At 42.5% G+C, this 17548-nt stretch overlaps 1 protein-coding gene across 3 annotated transcripts in view; it reads left to right on the forward strand.

The window, feature by feature from the left end:
• TRAF3 (TNF receptor associated factor 3) overlaps nucleotides 1-17548 on the forward strand; it is a 92404-nt gene that overhangs the window by 37790 nt on the left and 37066 nt on the right. For all 3 annotated transcript variants that reach the window (XM_019481567.2, XM_006276255.4, XM_006276256.4), the window contains exons 3-4: nucleotides 13813-14074; nucleotides 16964-17015. In XM_019481567.2, coding sequence (XP_019337112.1) covers nucleotides 13833-14074; nucleotides 16964-17015 — 294 coding nt within the window. In that variant the 5' untranslated portion in view covers nucleotides 13813-13832. The remainder of the gene's footprint in view (nucleotides 1-13812; nucleotides 14075-16963; nucleotides 17016-17548) is intronic.

Consider the following 17548-nt stretch of genomic DNA (forward strand, 5'->3'; position numbering starts at 1 on the left):
AACTTAAAAGCCAATTTACTGAGTGGAAAATCACTGCCCATGAGTGAGAAAATCACTGCTTTATGAGTAAGATATACTCAGATTTATAACATCAGAACTGAGCAGGAATTTGTAACTACCCTGTCATGTGAAGATTTCATGGCAATGCAAGGATGTAGCTCCATGGACTCTGATACCATTGGTTAATCTGGTTTAATGAGTGAGTTTGCTATAAATCCAGCACAAAATCTCTGTCTGGGAGAACCTCCACCAGTGTAAGAGTTACTTTCCTCTTATCACTTGGATGAGAACTTCCCTGTTCTCCATTAAAGACCATTAAGAGACAGATGCTTGGTTTTCTCAACCTTTTCTGGATCTCTAGCAAAGAAATTTTGCTTTGCTGCTTCTGTCAGAATGTGATGTTACTGAGACTGCTCATCAGGGATCCTGGCTTTCTCTGTTTAAAAATCCCAAATTCTCTGACTTAAACCCCCCCCCAAATCCATGTTTTTCCACAATTAAAATGAAATGCCACATTATTTGTGTGTGTGTGTGTGTGTGTGGATATAATGCTTCTGAACTGCTTTAAAATTATAAATATATTAAAACATTTTGTGTGTGTATGTATGTACGTGTATGTGTTTTATTGATATATTTATAATTTAAAGCAATTCAGAAGCCTACCAGTGCCTCAATCATTACAATAAAATAAATTCTAAACACATATTTTGGCATTTGATTTTGGTTTCTTTATCAGAAAATCAGAGCTCCCCCTGCCCTCCTTGCTCACTAGGATGCAGGTCCAGCTGTGAGTGCCCTGTGACCCCCCCCCCCATTTCCTCCCCTCCCCTGCTGCTTCGTGATGCCCTGCCCATGCCATTGCCCCTCACCTCCAAGCCATAGCCCCCCAGTGTCACTCACTCCTGACCCACAGACCTTGCCCACACCCCATTGGGTCCCTCCCAGAAGCATTCCCCCCCCCCCCCCCGCGCAACAGGATACGAGTCCAACTGCGGCTCCCCCCCCCCCCCCCCCGCTTTGTGTCTCTGAGCAGTGCCAGCCCCTGCTGTTCTGCTCCCTGTGCCTGTGCCCAGGCCCCAGCAGTCCCCATGACCTTCTTGGGAAGCCCTTGACTGGGGCTCAGGGACTGGGCTGAGCCTAATTCTGTCTGGGCAAACCCTTTCTCTTCCAGGCCAGCCTCCCCCTGCACAGGCTGGTCCAAGGGGGTGGGGAGCTCCAGGGCTGGCTCTGGTGACTGCTTCTACCTGGAGATGGCCCCCTGCCCTCCCCACCCCTGGACCCACACACACACACACACACACACACACACACACAAAATCGCCCCTGCTAACACCTCCAATCTCCTTGCACCACCCCCAGACCATCTCACCCTCTGTGAGTGGTTCCCAGGACCAGCATCCCCCTGCCTCGTGTCCTGGTGTGGGCTTGGGGCCAGGCTGCACACAGGAGCCATGCTCCTCTGGGGCTGGCGAGACTGTTGGGATCCCGGGCTGGGAAGAGCAGCATGTGGGCTGGCTGCGTCACACTGCTTCTCCTCTCCCCTCTCTGCTGTGCAGCCTGCCGTGTACCTTCAGTGATAGCCCTGGCAGAGCCGTCAGCAGCTGCTGGTTGGTGGGATGTGGCGCGACAGCATGGTGAGCAGTGGGGCAGCAGCTATGGGGATGAGAATGGGTAATGCTCACCCCTAGTGCTGTGGCCCTGGCCCTGGGCACTGTCCTGGCTGGGCAGCGCCCCTAACCCTGCCCTGAGGGCACACAGCCTGGTGGGCAGGGGTTCAGTGCACACTCCCTCCCTTCTGTATTGAGCCACTGCCGGCACTACTTCTACCATGGCTGTGCAGTGCCCCCAGCCCCAACCCGGGGTGAGCCACAGCAGGAAGAGGCAGTGTGGCCAGGGATGAGGCAAACTGCACCTGCCCTGGCCTGCAGTGTGGGACAGGGTGAACGCTATCCACACACCCTTGCCCTGCCCCCACTGCTGGCTCGTCCACACAGGCCCTGGTCCCCTGGTAGTGTGGCTCTCACGTGACCTAGAGGGCCTCCCCAGCCCTGCTGGAGGGGGCCCCCAGCTGCTTCTCATTGCTGGCCCCAGAGGCCACATTTACCCCAAAGGACGCAGAAGGAAATGCGAGTCCGAGCCAGCCTGGCTGACTCGGATTCTCAGGCCTTGCCTCTGCCCCTTTTGGACAGGGCTTAGGGTCTTCTGCCCTTCTGCAAGTAGCTCCAGCAGGCTGGAACTCTGTCAGCCTGCAGAGAGCTGTTTGCAAATGGGGAAACCCATGGTTTCCCTCTTCAAAGGGGAACATCCATGTTTTTCTCCTTTAAGAGGGAAAATCTGTGTTTTTCCATGGGAAATGGAAAACCCGGATCCCTGCTGGTCATCTAATTTCATCAATAGTCCAAATGTAAATACTGTCTCAGGCACAGTAGGCCAACTCCCTCCTCCCCCATGCAACTGCCACACAACCAATTTGTCAATCAGCTTTCTGTATTGTGTGTCATTTGAATCTGCCCTTCTGTGACACAGCATCTAATAACTTGTATTTTGTACAATAAAAATAGTGAAAACAAACTTGCTGTCTGATTAGATTTGAAAGAAAATTGATGGAGACTGAATTGCAGTAAGTTGTTTCCAGCAGAACTCAAGGACTATTTGTACTTTCCAGCAGTCACTAGATTTTTTTCTTCTTCTTTTTGAAATGTTGCATTAATACTTCTGTAACAGAAAACTTTTCAGCTTGAAAGAGTCACTGAATGTGATGGCCATATTTTTAAGGAAATCCAGGACACTGTTTCAAGTGAAGACAGAGCAGCATGGTGCTCCAGGCAGGCGGGTTGGTGGGCACTGCTGCTTCTATGTGGCAGCAAGGCAGGCAGATTGGAGCGGTGCCCAGCTCGCCTGCTTCCCACCTCCAGCCACTGCTCAGGAGGAGGTGGGCTGGGCACGTGTTGGTGGGGTGATACCTACCCCAGTCCATCTGCCTTGTTCCTACACGGCAGCGGTGGTACCTGCCTGCCTGGTGCATCATGCTGCTTCACCTCCATGCCTGACTGCTGCCTCTGCTTGCAGGAGTGCCACTGACTTGTGGGGCACCAACATACAAGTTTGCCCAGAGTGCCATTTTCCCTTAAGGCCGGCTCTGCTGCCATATACTCATATGCAGTAGAGTCAGTAGAGAAAGAAGGGATCATGTTAGGCGACTGATTCCGGGACTTTTGTTTCAATTTTCACCAACCAGCTGGGCACAGGGCTGGCCTACAAAATCCAGGACTGTCCCAGCCAAACTAGGATGTATGGTTACTAGGCCTGTGTGAGGCAGCAAGTATTCAATTTTGGCTTCGGATTTGGCGATTCAGAGGGATAGTGATTAGATTTGGTGATTTGAATCACTGTCCTGATTCAGTTTGGCTGATTCGGATTCGGAGATTTGGCTGCCGAATTGGGACGAATTTCCTCTAAATCAAACAGACGGGCAGCAGTGTCAGTGGCAGGGGCGTGGTGAGCAAGGCTCCACCCCCTGCCTGCTCCCCCAGCCTCCCCCTATGTCTGCCCCGCCTGGCCTCAGCATCCTGGCACTTTAAAGAAAAAAAGAAGCCCCACACTCTCACCAGCTGATGCAGCGGTGTTTGGGATATCTGGGGGCTCGTGGCAGAGCCCCCATGGGGAGCAGTGGGATCGGCCTCCCCACCTGGCACCCGCGTAGCAGCTGTTGTATCATGTGGGTGCAGTGCAGCTTGGAAAGGTGCCATGGGGCTCTGCACACTGTCTGGGAGCTGGGGCTGCTTGGGCTGAGCTCTGCCAGGCTCTGGGTGATTGCTGAAGATGCCCCAGCTCTCGGACAGCATGCGGTGCCCTGTCGAGCCACACTGCACCTGCGCAATGTGACAGCTGCCACGTGGGTGCCAGGTGGGGGGGAGGGGGAATCCCCGCTGCCCTGTGTTGTGGGGTGGGGCTCTGACACGAGCCCCCAGAGGCCCTGAATTGGCTACTGAAGCTTTGCACAGCCCTAATGGTCACTAAGGCTGCGCAAAACTTCAGTTGCTGATTCGATTTGGTGGAGTTTTGGCCCAATTCGGTGGCCGAATCTCCGAGTCCAAATCGAATCAGGAGACCCTTTAAGCTCTCTGAATCGAATCGGAACCCTCCGAATCGATTCAGAGACATTCGATGATTTGGACATTGACACAGGTTTAAATGTTTTTTCTACATACCTCAAGATACCAGACGGCTTGTGAATGCTGTGATGGTGGGGCGGATGGAGCATCCCACATGGGGGCGGGGGGGGGGGGGGGGGGGGGGGTTACCAGCGTGATCAACAGTGGACCCAGAAGTGGACCGGAAATACTTCTGGTCCTCTTCCAGGTCCGCTGCCAGGCATATGGGGAACCCTGTGGGACGCTCCATGCATCTCACCATCTCAGCATTCATGAGCTGTGCCCAGTACCTCGAGGTATGTAGAAAAAACATTTACACTTGTGTCTATGGTTGAATTGCTGATTCTCCGAATTGGCATTAAATCTTCAGATTTGGATTTGGCTGTATGAAATCAGGATAGAGATTTGAATCAACAAATTGCGTCTCTGTCCTCTGAATAGGGCTGAATCTGAATCTGAATCGAATACGGCCCACTTCACACACCCCTAATGGTCATCCTACCATTGGACTATTCTGGTGTTCAAATATTTCAGGAATGTCTTCATTTAAAAAAAAAAAAAAAAAAAAGATTAATCTTCCTCTTTGCAGTGATGAAGTATTCCTCTTTGAGTGAAAGGCAAGAAGATTAGAAAACTAGATGTGTTTGTCCTTTCCTCAGTATGATACTGGCAGACATGGCTCAATCATGGATTTCCCCCCCAGGCAGCAGGGGGGAGATTAAAGTGCCTCTGGTCCTGTTATCACCTGAACATCTTTTAATCTCTCTTCTCCTGTTCTTTAGGCAAACGTTTCAGATTAATATCTTCCATAAGTATTCTGACAGATCTGGCTTAATTTTGTAGGTTGAATTGAAGTAACCTCACACACTGCCCCCTTTACTAATGAGAGTGTGGACCTGAAATACATAATAGTGGGCAAAACACTAGCTGCCAGCTATTTTTGCAAGGACATACTATTTTTTATCTGTTAGCATTTCTACCCTTACCAGGCTTTCAAAGCTTACATGATACAATTTTTAAAGTACACTTTTATTTCCTGCATTTTATGTCACATTTTATAGTGTGTTTTGGCAGCTCTTTGTGTATTTACAGTGTAATTAATAAAGTCTATTGGTGGCACAGATAACTTGAAATACAAACATTTTCTTTTTACTGTTGCCTCAGGCTGAATCTTTAAAAACTATTGTGGCATTGAGTATGCAACAGTATAAAAGAAATGGAGACAGTTTTTTAAAAGCTGACATTATTTTAAACTGATCTTTCTTAAATCATATTGAATTGCCTGTCCATCTACCATTGTTTATTTCACCCTTAAACTAGAAAAGAGATAAGAAATTCTTTCAATTTGACATAGTTTCATTTACGTTTTTAAGAGCCATTTGCTCTGATATTAAGTTTAGCGTTTGTTCAGTGGATGATCCAGATCGAATGAATAATATAGTGAATAAATATATAGTATATAAATAAATGTAAAGTACAAAATAGAAATACTATTTGTATTCTTCCTAATGCAATGATGTAATATTAGCTGAGTAGCCTGGTGCTATGTTTTTCTTTCCTGAGCAGTATAAAAATGATCAATTAACATGTTAGCCATACATATGTTTGAAAATGAGTTTCCATGATCAATGCACAATCCAGTTTAGTAAGCTTGCCCAATTTAGCTCCTCACAGTACGATGTTGTTTTATTTAATACTACTTAAGCCGCTTAAGATCCTTCACATACAGATTTATTATGCAAAAGAGAACCTCTTGTTAGCCAAGAAAATCAAGCAAATATATACCAAAAACAGTTCTCTGCCAAAGCTTAGCTCAACAAACTTTACTAGTCAGATTTCTGCGTTATGCTAATCCTTTCATTTACAATATAGGAATGCTGTAATGTTTCAGCGTCTGCCATTTTTAACTTGGTTGGTGTTTCCTTGCAAAAGCATTGAGCTGTCCGGAATTGCTTAGTTAAATTTGTGGTTTTCAAGTCATCCAAAAAAATGAGGAAGAGCTTGTACCCTTCAAGCCAATAGAAATTTAGTAACTAGTCTTAAGTTCAAGAGAAACCTTAAATATTGTAGTGAAGCAATCTGGTCACTTGAGAACATATAGGGAAATCGCCAGTCTCAAACAGTAACTGGTACCAGTAAACCAGGGATGTCAAACATGGCTTGTGGAGTCATTCTGTGGGAAGCCACTACTAGTGGGTCACCAAAAATGTTGTGGCTCTCTGTGGCAAGCTAGGCTTGCTGCTGCTGGACCTCTTCTGCTGCTGCAGGATTCCTGTTGCCACACACCTCACTGCTTTTGGACTTGCCACCACTGTGGTGGCCATGGCAGCTGCCCCCTCATCCTGGGCTTGATACAGTCCATGAGGACTCCTCCAGTCCCAGGCTGAGTTTGACACCCCTGCAGTGGGCCACTGAGGAACCAGCAGGCAGTTATGTAATAACCTGCCCATAGAGGAAATATTTTTCTTACAAAAGACAGCTAATTCTCTATATCATAAGTTATCCTTCATGTCTGGTAATAGCAAAATATTATACTTTAATATTGATTGGTTACTTTTCAGAAATTGTCAGTCCTATCTCATAACCCTTTGGTGTTTGAGCTCTGTAAGATATCAGTGGGATTTGGAAACCCATAGAAGTTTATAGGCTCTCCATAAAATAACACCTTAAATTGTTTATTCTGCAAGAACACTCCCAAAACAGGGAATCCGATGATAAATGTTAGCATTCTTTTAATCTTTGTATAGGACTTTGAGTTAATGGTTTATATACAGGAAGATAGAAATAGCCCAGCCTGTGTTTCAGTGTAAAATGAATTAATATCCAGTATTGATGGCTGGAAACCAGAGGCAAAATATGATTACTTTATGGAGGACTTGCTGCAGATGTATCGGTTTTGATTGCTTGCTTCCATAGATTTGATATAGTGAATGTGCTTCTGCAAGGCAAATAGGTTTTGAAGAATTCTCCCTTGGGAAGTTTTCCTTCCTTAGCTTAATCCTTTATCCTTTTCTTTAGAGTGGAAGTTGTGGAAAACTGTCAGTGTTTCTGGTTTTAAAACTGATCTGTTTGCTTCATTTTTTTTTTCCCTGGTTTTCCCCCACCCCTTCACTAATATTGCGAAGGAGTGCTAACACTGAATATGAGCACTCTGAAGTCTGAGGCGACAAAAATAGCTGAGGCTTTTTCCAGAAGGATATTCTTAAATTTATTTGTTTGAAAATGTTCTTACTACACAGTAGACTTGCACTGACTTCTGTGACTCTTGGAAGAGTAATGAGGCATGTCTCTAAACAAAATTAAAAAGCTAGAAAGAGCTATTCCAACTCTCTCTGCTTATCTGATCCTCTGAAAACATCTTATCAATTTAAAAAACAAACAAACAAAACGCACTGTAAACACCTCCTTTTGGACAAGGAGTTATGCTGGTGTGCATTTGGCTTCTTTCCTAGATAAAGGGATCAACAACCTTCATTGTTTGGAGAGGAATTGTTGAAACTGCTCCACTGCTCATTTTTTCTATTGCAATCTTTTACTCCCTGTTCAAACTTAGATTTTTTTTGTTGTTCTGACATATAGGTTTGTACACAGCTCTGATAGAGAAGCATGCATTGTGTTTCAAGCCCATATGTTAAGATTTTGATCAGATAACTTTCCTTTGCCTTAATAAATTCATAAAATGTGATGTCATCTTCAGATGAACACTCGGCTTTGGTTGCTTAAAATGATAATATATTGTGGCAGCTACTTGATTTAAAAAAAATGTATTTGTTTATCTTAAAGTAGATTTTGAACAGAAACCTGCCTCTTCAGTAGTTGAAATATGTTCTTTCTGCAGTCCTCATGTAGAACACATCTTCAGATCATGCAGTCATTATGTAGTGATTTGGATGTTAGCTCATGAAGGGGTTATAGCATTTGCCTGCTGACTTATAGTTTTGTTCAAAGATCAAAGTTCAGTTTTCTTATTTTAAGAACAGTTTCCGTTTTGGAAATTTTGTTTTCTTCCTTTTAGTGGATGTTGATGATAACTACCCTCTCCCCCTCCAAATCCCCCAAAAACCAAGTGAATTTATATTTATAAAACCTCCTCAGCTTTAAGGTAAGAACTGTTTTCCTTGTTTACATCATTGTTCCTCATCTGGGAATCCCCTGTGCTTTCCAGTTCTTGGAACAAACTTGTCAGCAGATTTTGCTTTTGCTTCCAGTTTCTAACCCTGTTAGCTGATCCACTGTTTGAATTACATTCCAAAACTTGCAATAGCAGGACACTGACGAGCCCCCATCCTCCGTTTATCTGTGGCAAGTAAAAGGGTATTTTTAATGTTTTGGGTATTGTATATGGCAGTTGTGTGGGAGAGTTGTTCTCAGAGTTTTAAAAAATAGGTTAGACAAGCACTTGCATGGAATGGCTTTTGATACGGATGATCCTATGTTGAGCAGGGAGCTGGAGTAAATGACCTACTGAGGGTCCTTCCAGCCCTACGTTTCTACAATTCTATGATTTAAATGTACTCGGGAGGATAATTTATTTCACATTGGAATTTTTAAAAGAAGAGAGAATAGATGGCCTGAAGAATCTGCAGCTCAGCTCCTTGCTTAGAATGAGCATATACTATGTTCTTATTGAGCTAGATTCAAATTAGGGGTTGTGGTACCAGTCTTGTGAAGCAGAGTTTTGAGAAATATAATTATTTCAATTGGCAATTATCTTAGGAATAGAAACTTGCAAATTAGAGCATTAAATGATTAAAAGTTGTTATCTGAAAGCTGCTGCTATTTCTTTTTTTTGGAAAGCACCATAATTATGGATTTGCATATAGAAATCAAAGTGCTTTAGGGTTAATTCTTGCCCCCTTTTTCTCCTCAGAGTCTCTGCTATTTGTCAGCTCTTATCCACTCCTTAAAACTTGGTTTTTAAACCATGAAAACCATCTAAATTTAATCAGGAGGGTCTCAACTTTTCACTACACTGAAGATGCTGTAGCTCAGGGGTGGCCAACCTGTGGTGCTGCAAGTGACATGGGCATCCTCTGTCTGTGACACATGGCAGATTGGGATGGAAGGAGCACTATGGCAGATAGAGATGGAAGCACAAAGCAAAACAGCAAGTCAGTCAGGGAGCCCAGGGAAGGGAGCAGAAAGCTGAGCAGCAGTTCGGGGATGGGGAGGGGATTGGGGTTGTACTTGGTTGGGGGTGCAAATTTGTGGCACGCCAGCCAAAAAGGTTGGCCTATACTGCGGTAGATGATGTTTTATGACCTTTCCCAGTAGGTTCATCTCTGTGTTGAGCAAGAGACAGGGTGCAAGTTAGTGTCCAGCACCTATACGAATCATCAAGTCAAAAGATCATTCTCTTCTGTTCTATGGCAGGAACAAATGGATAGCTATTTCCTTTGCCAGATTTTGCGGAGGTGCAAACTGATTTTGTTCTTCTTTTTATAACTGATGCTATAAAAGGTGATTGAACAATGAAACCTGAGATAACAGAAACAGTAGATGTATCTGGTTCTGGAGACAGCTCCTCTTTCCAAACTTTGCCCTGACTTGATTGATTAATGTTAAAATGAAAGCTTGTTTCTCTATGACTTTTCATTGTGATGACTGTGAAGTCAGACTAGCAGATCTTAATGATGTATGTGTCAAGAGATGTTTTCTTGAATAGGAACCATAGTCCTTGATTTGTTGGCAGCTTGTCCTCTTTTTCAGCAGATCCACTGATTCGCACCAGAACTGGGGCATGCAGTTACTCTAATTGAAGAGCAATACCTTTAATTGACTGTATAAGATGGCAAATGTAAATGAAAACCGAAATAACATTTGGTACATGGCTGTTCTTGACTTGAGGAAGTGTGTGTTTCTTGCGCTGTTTATTGTTAACACTATAGTGCAGTAATAACTTAGGTGTTTGACTGTGACTTAAAATCACATCTCTTTGGCAGTTTTAAATTCACTTATGGGGGTGAAACCCAGCTCCTACTTTTGAGGTTGGCTGCAATGAAAAAGGGTGCTGCAGACAACAATCTGTGGTGATACGTAAGCAAAAACATAATGCTTGGACCTTCAATAGAGTGGAAACTGAGCTCTCTTATGCTGCCCAAATTTGTGTCCCTGCTTAGTAGTACACGTAGACATCTCACACATACGTATGCAGATTAACTTCACATGCATGCATTTGGTTGGCTTGTGCATGCAGTCTGAAGTATACATATGCATGGAGTTCTATACCTTTTTTGAAATATGGCCTTTAAGCTATAATAAAATACTTTGCAAGTGTTGTGTTTTTTCTTTTTACCATGTTGCTTTGTGAATGGCATCAAATGTTTGGTTTTTAAGAACAGCCTAGTTCAGGATGTTATAAAAGAGAATTCCTCACCCAATTGGCTACAGTATGCTGGTCCTGAGCTTTTCTTATATGACAAACTTTCTTTAAAACAAAACACCATAATCTTGCTGTGAGGAATGTTACGTAGTTGGCTATTATTTACCAGTATGTTTCTGGCTGTTTTCTGCGAATAGATGTCCAATATATGTCATTTCAGAAAGTGGAGTCCTGTGGAGCCTTGTGTAGCTATATCAGTATGAAATCTCATTTGCCAGCTGACAATCCAGCCCCCTAGCAGTTTCATATCTCTATGAAACTCTCACCTGCTGCTCATTCTGTATTCAGTACTTGTTCTCAGTTGAATCTTGAGTATTATCTTTTCCTCCAATTGTGACTAATTGCTTAGCTCTTAGAGAAAGAAAAAGTACTATTAAGAGGTTTTGAAGCATTTTCAGGAAGTTTAGTGTCTTTCCATTTCTGTGGGGCGACATTTTGTCCATTAAAACCTGGTCACTTTTATTTTATTTTTTTGCAGTAAGATTCTTCTTTTAATATTTACATCCAGTTAATGGAACTCTGATCTCCTGATTTCTAGTTGCTTTTTAGTATCTCCTTTTGTGGCTACTCTTCCCAAGCCCTTTCATTTTCTTTTATGGATACATTTCATGATCTCCAAGATGGAGCTGCTTTCACTCTCTTCCTTCCTTGTCACTCCTTTGTACTTCTCTTCTAGGTTTGTAATTACAGTGTCACTCCCAAATTCCTTCTTATTCTTCCCTCCTCAAAATAACCAAGATCACTAGGTTCTGGTACTCTTCCTCTTCTACTTTGCCATGACCTGTAAGCTGCTTTGTTAGGTGGAGTGCTGAGATTTTTAGGCCAGGCCTTGTTGATCTACTTGTTTATCACAGAGCTGGTGTATATCTCCTCACTTTCTCCTTTCCCCTCTTTCCTGTCTCTTCAGATTATGGTCTACCAAGGTAGTAGACCCTCTGATTGCCGCAGAACACTTCAGTAGAGCACACTTGGAGGGTGGGAAGGCAGGGGGGTGCATAAACACAAATCTGGCTGCTTTATTTTTTTTTCCTTTCTGATTTATGTAGAAACTCATGTTTGACTAGAAGTATGCTCTCATGGGCTAGGAACAGAAGTTACGCACAAACTGGTTTAAGTAATCAGAAACTGATTAAAACCTGTTGCAGAACAGAAGCTCAGTGCACATAAACCAGTTTTAAAATGGCTAAAACAGGTTTAAGATAAACCTGGTTGAATGTAGACTTAAATGATTTGGGTCAAACTGGTTTATAAAACTTCTGTCCCAGACCCCTTCCTAAATTCAGATTAAATCAAAGTTCCCCAGCATCCCAGTATGCTTTCCAGCACTGGGCTGGGCTGTGTCTGCTCCAGCAGAGAAGGGTTGGGGGCTGGGGGGGGGGGGTGAGTGGGGAGAGGCAGAGACTGTGCCCCCCAGGCAAACCCTGTTAAGGACCAAGGAGGGGGTTAAACCCACTTTTCCCCTGAGTAGAGCTGCCCTGCTGCTAAACTTACTGAAAGTTACTGCGGTCTGTGACTGGACTACAAATCCCAGAGGCACCTGGAAGCAGGAAGAAGAAATGATGAACAGCCCTGGAGAATTCTGCTGTTGTGACTCTGGACTGCAAATCCCAGAGATGTCTTGGGCAGCAGGAAGAGGAAGTGAACACACAGCCCATGCTGGCTTCATGCTGGAGTGGCATGCTCTAGTGGCCCCTGGCATCTGGCCTGAGCCACTGCAGGCATGTGGCTATATTCCCTGAATCAAAAGTAAATATGCATGTCCAGTTCTTTCTCAGTTTAATCTCTGCAGTTTAGACTAACCTGCAAAGACTAAATTGATTCAGCCTCATGCTCTATGACTTCCCATACCTAGCCATGATGCACAATCTCCTGCTGAATTCTACAATGAAGAATGTATTGGTGGCTGCTGCTTCATAGTATTGCCATATAAATTGTGAGGTTGCAACTGTAAATACAAAAAAGGGCCATGAGGAACCTTTTGCTGTTTCAAATATGGAGATTGGATTCACAAGAAGCTAGTCCAGTGCAAGAAGTATATGCAACAAGAAAATAGATTGTGGTTGCATTTCTGTTTAGTGTGCTGCATCTGGGCTGCTGTGTATGCGACTCCTACTGTAGTCAATGGAGAAGTTGGTGTGTATAAGATGTGACTGCTAAAAGTAGGGGTTAGCTGGTACATGTGTACCTCAAAAACTGCACTACTTCAAGCACCAGTTATATTGAAGAAAGCTGCTGTGTTGATACCTCTAGAGATTATTCTTGTAAACAAGTAGGTGTTTCCCTTTTGTGTATCTATTTGATTCTGTCCTCCAGCTATGTAGGCTCCTGGATTCACATACATGTTCCATTAAGAACTCTTGGTTTTTCATGCAGTAGGGAAATTTATTTACAGCCTTTTTATTAATTGAACTTTGGGTATCCTTTCTTCTGTGACTCTGCCATATCTTTGTCCATTGACCTGAAAGTAGTGTCAAGTCACCCATAATAGGGACTGCAGTTCGATCTTCAACCGCATTAATTCTTTCCTAACCACCTGTTAGTTGTGCTAGATCCTGCTGAAATTAACCTTGAGTCATGTTATGTGGATTTACCTTCCCCAGGGACTAGACTTGATGCAACCTGATCTTTGAAACTTGGAAGGTGTTTAATAGATGGAAAAAGGTTACAACGATGGCAAAAAAGGCAAGCAGTGGAGAAGTTGTATGGCTTTCTCACAAGCTGTACCACCTACAGTAGAGCTCTGCAGTCATTATGTTCATCTTGCCATGGAGGGGATGGAGTGTTAATAGGCTTAGGGGTATGGCCATGTGGTTCTGCGCACACTGATTCTTCTGTACCTAAGCTGCTGCATAAAGGGTAGCAGAAGGCTGTGTCCATTGCTGGCCGAAACTAAGAGTAGTACCTGAGGGCCAGCTGTGCCAGTACCAGTACACTTCATTGTAGACTGAGGAGGAATATGTATCTTTCATCACTTCCTTCATCCAATTTCATTGTGGTCTCCACATTTAATTAAGGCTTTACTTACTGGATCAGAATTTTTGTAGCTCCCTTGCAAAAAGAAAAGTAGTTTTACAGATTTATCCCATTTTAACACATTATGCAAATATATTAACACTGCATACATATTATGGTGGTGTGAATTTTTTATTTATGTTTGTAAATGCATCAAGGGAAACTAATTTAACATGTTTATAGAAAGAGCAAGATGTGTGTGAGTGTACACAGAGTAATTTTTAGAGCAGTTTCTCATGCTTTTTTTCCTTTTTCCTTTCACAGATTTTTCTCTCTCTCAGAGCATGGACACCAGTAAAAAACCTGACCCCCCTATATCAGTAGAAATGGTCCAACAAAGGGCAAATCCTGATCGTAGCCCTGCAGCATCGATTTACGTTCCAGAACAAGGTGGTTACAAAGAGAAATTTGTAAATGTAGTGGAGGAGAAGTACAAATGTGAAAAGTGTCGCCTCATTTTGTGCAATCCCAAACAGACTGAATGTGGACACAGATACTGTGAAACCTGCATGAATGCCTTGTTAAGGTGCGTGCTGCTTCTTACACTAATATGCTTGAAAGTTACTGAAATGGAAAGTAGTACGAATGAGTGCCTGTATTGCCATCTTGTGAGACATGGAAAAGAATTTATACGATGAAGAGTGTAGTGTGAGGGAGTGAGGTAACAGTGAATGCTCTTGATTTTATTTTTATTTGAACGTTATGAGAGATGCAACTGAGAGATGCTCCTGGTAATACCAACAACAATAGAAAGCCAAAAAAATTCCAGCTTTTTAAGAAATATCTGAGGAACAGTTTAAAGATACTTACTTGCCTCCCAGATCTGATTGTATTTGGTATTACTTCTAACTTTATCTGATGCAAAGAATATGAGTTATCCTACTCAGGGTACTGTATAAATTTTGATCCTGACCAAAGTGTTGTGAGAGAGAAAGTAAACAGTGATATCCATCTTTTATTGATGCGAATGCTTTACAGAAGGAAAAGGGCTTGCTGAGGGCAATCTGCTATAGCGGTAAGGGAGCTGAGATTTGATTTTTGGGAGTTCTGAACCTTCTGTTTGTTCCCAGTGATGATTCTGACTGTTTCATTTTGGGAATACAGCATTAGTTTATACATTGTAAATCACATGCTACTGCATTTAATTGCATTTAAATGATCATTTCTCCCCCCCCGATTTTAGTGCATCAGATTTAAAATAAATAAGAAACAGGGTCTTTCATTGTCTGTATATTTTTTGATAAAGTGTAGCATGTGCTGTAAAATCTAGTATTTCTTTCCGAATGTGCATTCATCTGCTGTGGTTAATAACTGAGCACAGAAAGAATAGAAAGGCAAATATGCAGCATGCTTGAATTTGTACAGATGGAAGAAGCAAACCCTTAGCAATTGAAGCAGTAATGATTCTGGCATGGCAGAGATCTATCTGGGCAAATTTCCTTTCCCGCTGTGAAATGTGCACATATGTGCCTATTATAATGCAGCTTTAATATATATGCAATTTTATCTTTCCAATCAAATTTGTAAAAACCTCTTTTTGGGATGGATAAACCAAACATTGGTCTTTTTTATACATTAATTTTCTATTTAGAAATATTCTGTTGTTCTATTATTTATTCTCAGCGTGTCTTTTCCTGAAGTGGTTGTTTAAGTGGTCATTGGAGACTTTATTAAAATTCAGGTTTACATCGGCTTTTGAAATATATGAATGAAATGTGTCATGAAATGGGTATTAAAATGTAATTTAAAATGTTGATAGGTATTTCCTATCCAGTGCCCATGTATTACTAAGTACACATTGATTATGTGCCAGCAGCTTTTGCACTGTCAGGTTCATCTGAGGACAAGGCGCTGCGAGTCGTTGTAGATAACTCAGTGAAGATGTCTGCTCAGTATGCAGCAGCAGTTAAAAGAGCAAGTCGAATGCCTGAGAGCATTCGGTAAAAGCTAGAGAATGATGACATTGTATTAAACTGTATATGCCCTCCAGTAGAATACAGTATCCACAGTTGTTTGCCTCTTCTTAAGAAAAATATCAAAGAGGTTGGAAGTTGTGAGACAATGAAGATGTTCAGCAGTACGTTGAGATTTACATACAGTGAACAATTTCAAGGAGTAGTGTTGGTCAGGGAGAGGATTTGATTGAAGTAAAAGGCTGTGAATGGCAGTGTGACAGTCGGGCCTTTCCACTGACCCACACTGTTAGTAATGAGTCATTTTACAAAAATAATTGATGGCTCTTATCCAGTGCTCTTCCTCCATGCAGCTCAGAGCACTTTACAGTGGATGCTGGTGTCATTGGCCCCATCTTATAGACTAAGAAAGTGCAGAACAGAAGGATAAGAATTTGCTCATGGGCACCCAGGGGAAAGCACTGCCCTAGAACCAAGGACTTTTGTGTTCAGTTCTTTATCTACTGGGCTACTCTGCCTCCTCATTTACCTAAGGGATTACAAGTCAAAGAGTAGACAGATACAGCACAACAGTTCATCTAAGGGAAGGAGTAGGGATTGATCCACCAGAAAAGTTTATATGGAAAAGTGAGAGGCAAAGGATAATGAGGTGAATTTAGATTTTTTTAAAATAAATATTTAATGCTGTTAATAATGTTGTAGAATTCACTGTTTTAGGAGATTTAGTGAAATTACTTCTGCGTTAGAAAAAGTGTTGGATAATTTAATAGATGCCAGTAATAATTTTGCATGCTGAGAAGTAACCAGAATGCCATAGATCAGGCATCTGATGCAGAAATTAGGCATTTCTCCATGTAAAGCATTGCGGAGTTGGCTAGAGACATTATGATATGGGTTTTTTCTCCACTTCCCTTTCCTCTGCAACACCAGATAAAGGGGATGAATGGTTTTAGCAAACATAGCTGTTCATATTTCTTCATGTCTTCTGGTGGATGAACATATCTAAAAGTTTCAGCTCTTTTTATGAAGAAAAAAGAAGACCTAAATATTTTGCATTCAAAACCATCACAACTGAATATATATGAACACATAATATTAATGCATAATACTTTTTCTGAAAGATTAAAACCCATGGCAAAGGGAGAGTGTGTTCAGTTTCATGCAGCTGAAAGTTAATTGATTGTTAACAGGTAAAAATTAAACTTCCACGGTATGTTAAGTTTGAATTAAACTGTTTCCTCAATTTTGAAATTTTCTTGAAAAAATGGTTATTTTCTGAATGTTAGCCCATTTTGTTCCATTTCATTCTATTCTAAGTTCACTGTAGTGAACTGTGTATGTGTATATATACTTAATCAAAACTATTTTAAATTATTTTAATCTTTTTTTTTTTTTTGAGCAGAGGGCCTTTCATTTTTGCAAAGGACTCAGAATCCTGCTATAATCTGGAAATTCAAAACAGGATAAATATAATTCATTCATGTATTTATTTATTTTTACAGTTCTTCTACTCCAAAATGTGCAGCGTGTCAAGAAAACATAGCTAAAGACAAGGTATTGTTATTTAAAATTTGTCGTGTGGCATATTCAGTATTTTGGAATAATTTATTTTAATTGAACTTTTCCACCCCCTTAAACTTAGTCATTTTTATTGTTTGATTTTATTGAAATTTTTTCTTGGGATGACAGTTTTATTGTATACCTGTTCACCATACAGCATTGGGGGCCAACCTTTTTAGCAGGCAAGCCACAACTTAAGCTCCATGCTTTCCCTGGGTGCCACTCCGATGCCCTTCCCCTACCTCAGGCATCGGCAATTATTTTGGCTGTAGGGCTGCTTAACAAGCTTTGGCGAGCTGTCAAAATGAGCTGCAGCTGCCCGGAGCCCATGCCTGGCTCCCCTGGGTCTCCACTGCCATCACTGCTGCCTCTGGGCTGCCCTGCGAGGTAGCAGAGGAGCCGCAGGGCAGCCCTATGTGGGCTCTGGGCAGCTGCAGCAGGAAAGGCCTGGCAGTGGTGAGGGGAAGGGCCTGCTTTCCCCTAGTGCTGAGCAACAGTTTCTGCGTGGCTGCTGCCCCCACTGCTGC

This window comes from Alligator mississippiensis, chromosome 2 (assembly GCF_030867095.1).
Source record: "Alligator mississippiensis isolate rAllMis1 chromosome 2, rAllMis1, whole genome shotgun sequence".
NCBI classification, from domain to species: domain Eukaryota; kingdom Metazoa; phylum Chordata; order Crocodylia; family Alligatoridae; genus Alligator; species Alligator mississippiensis.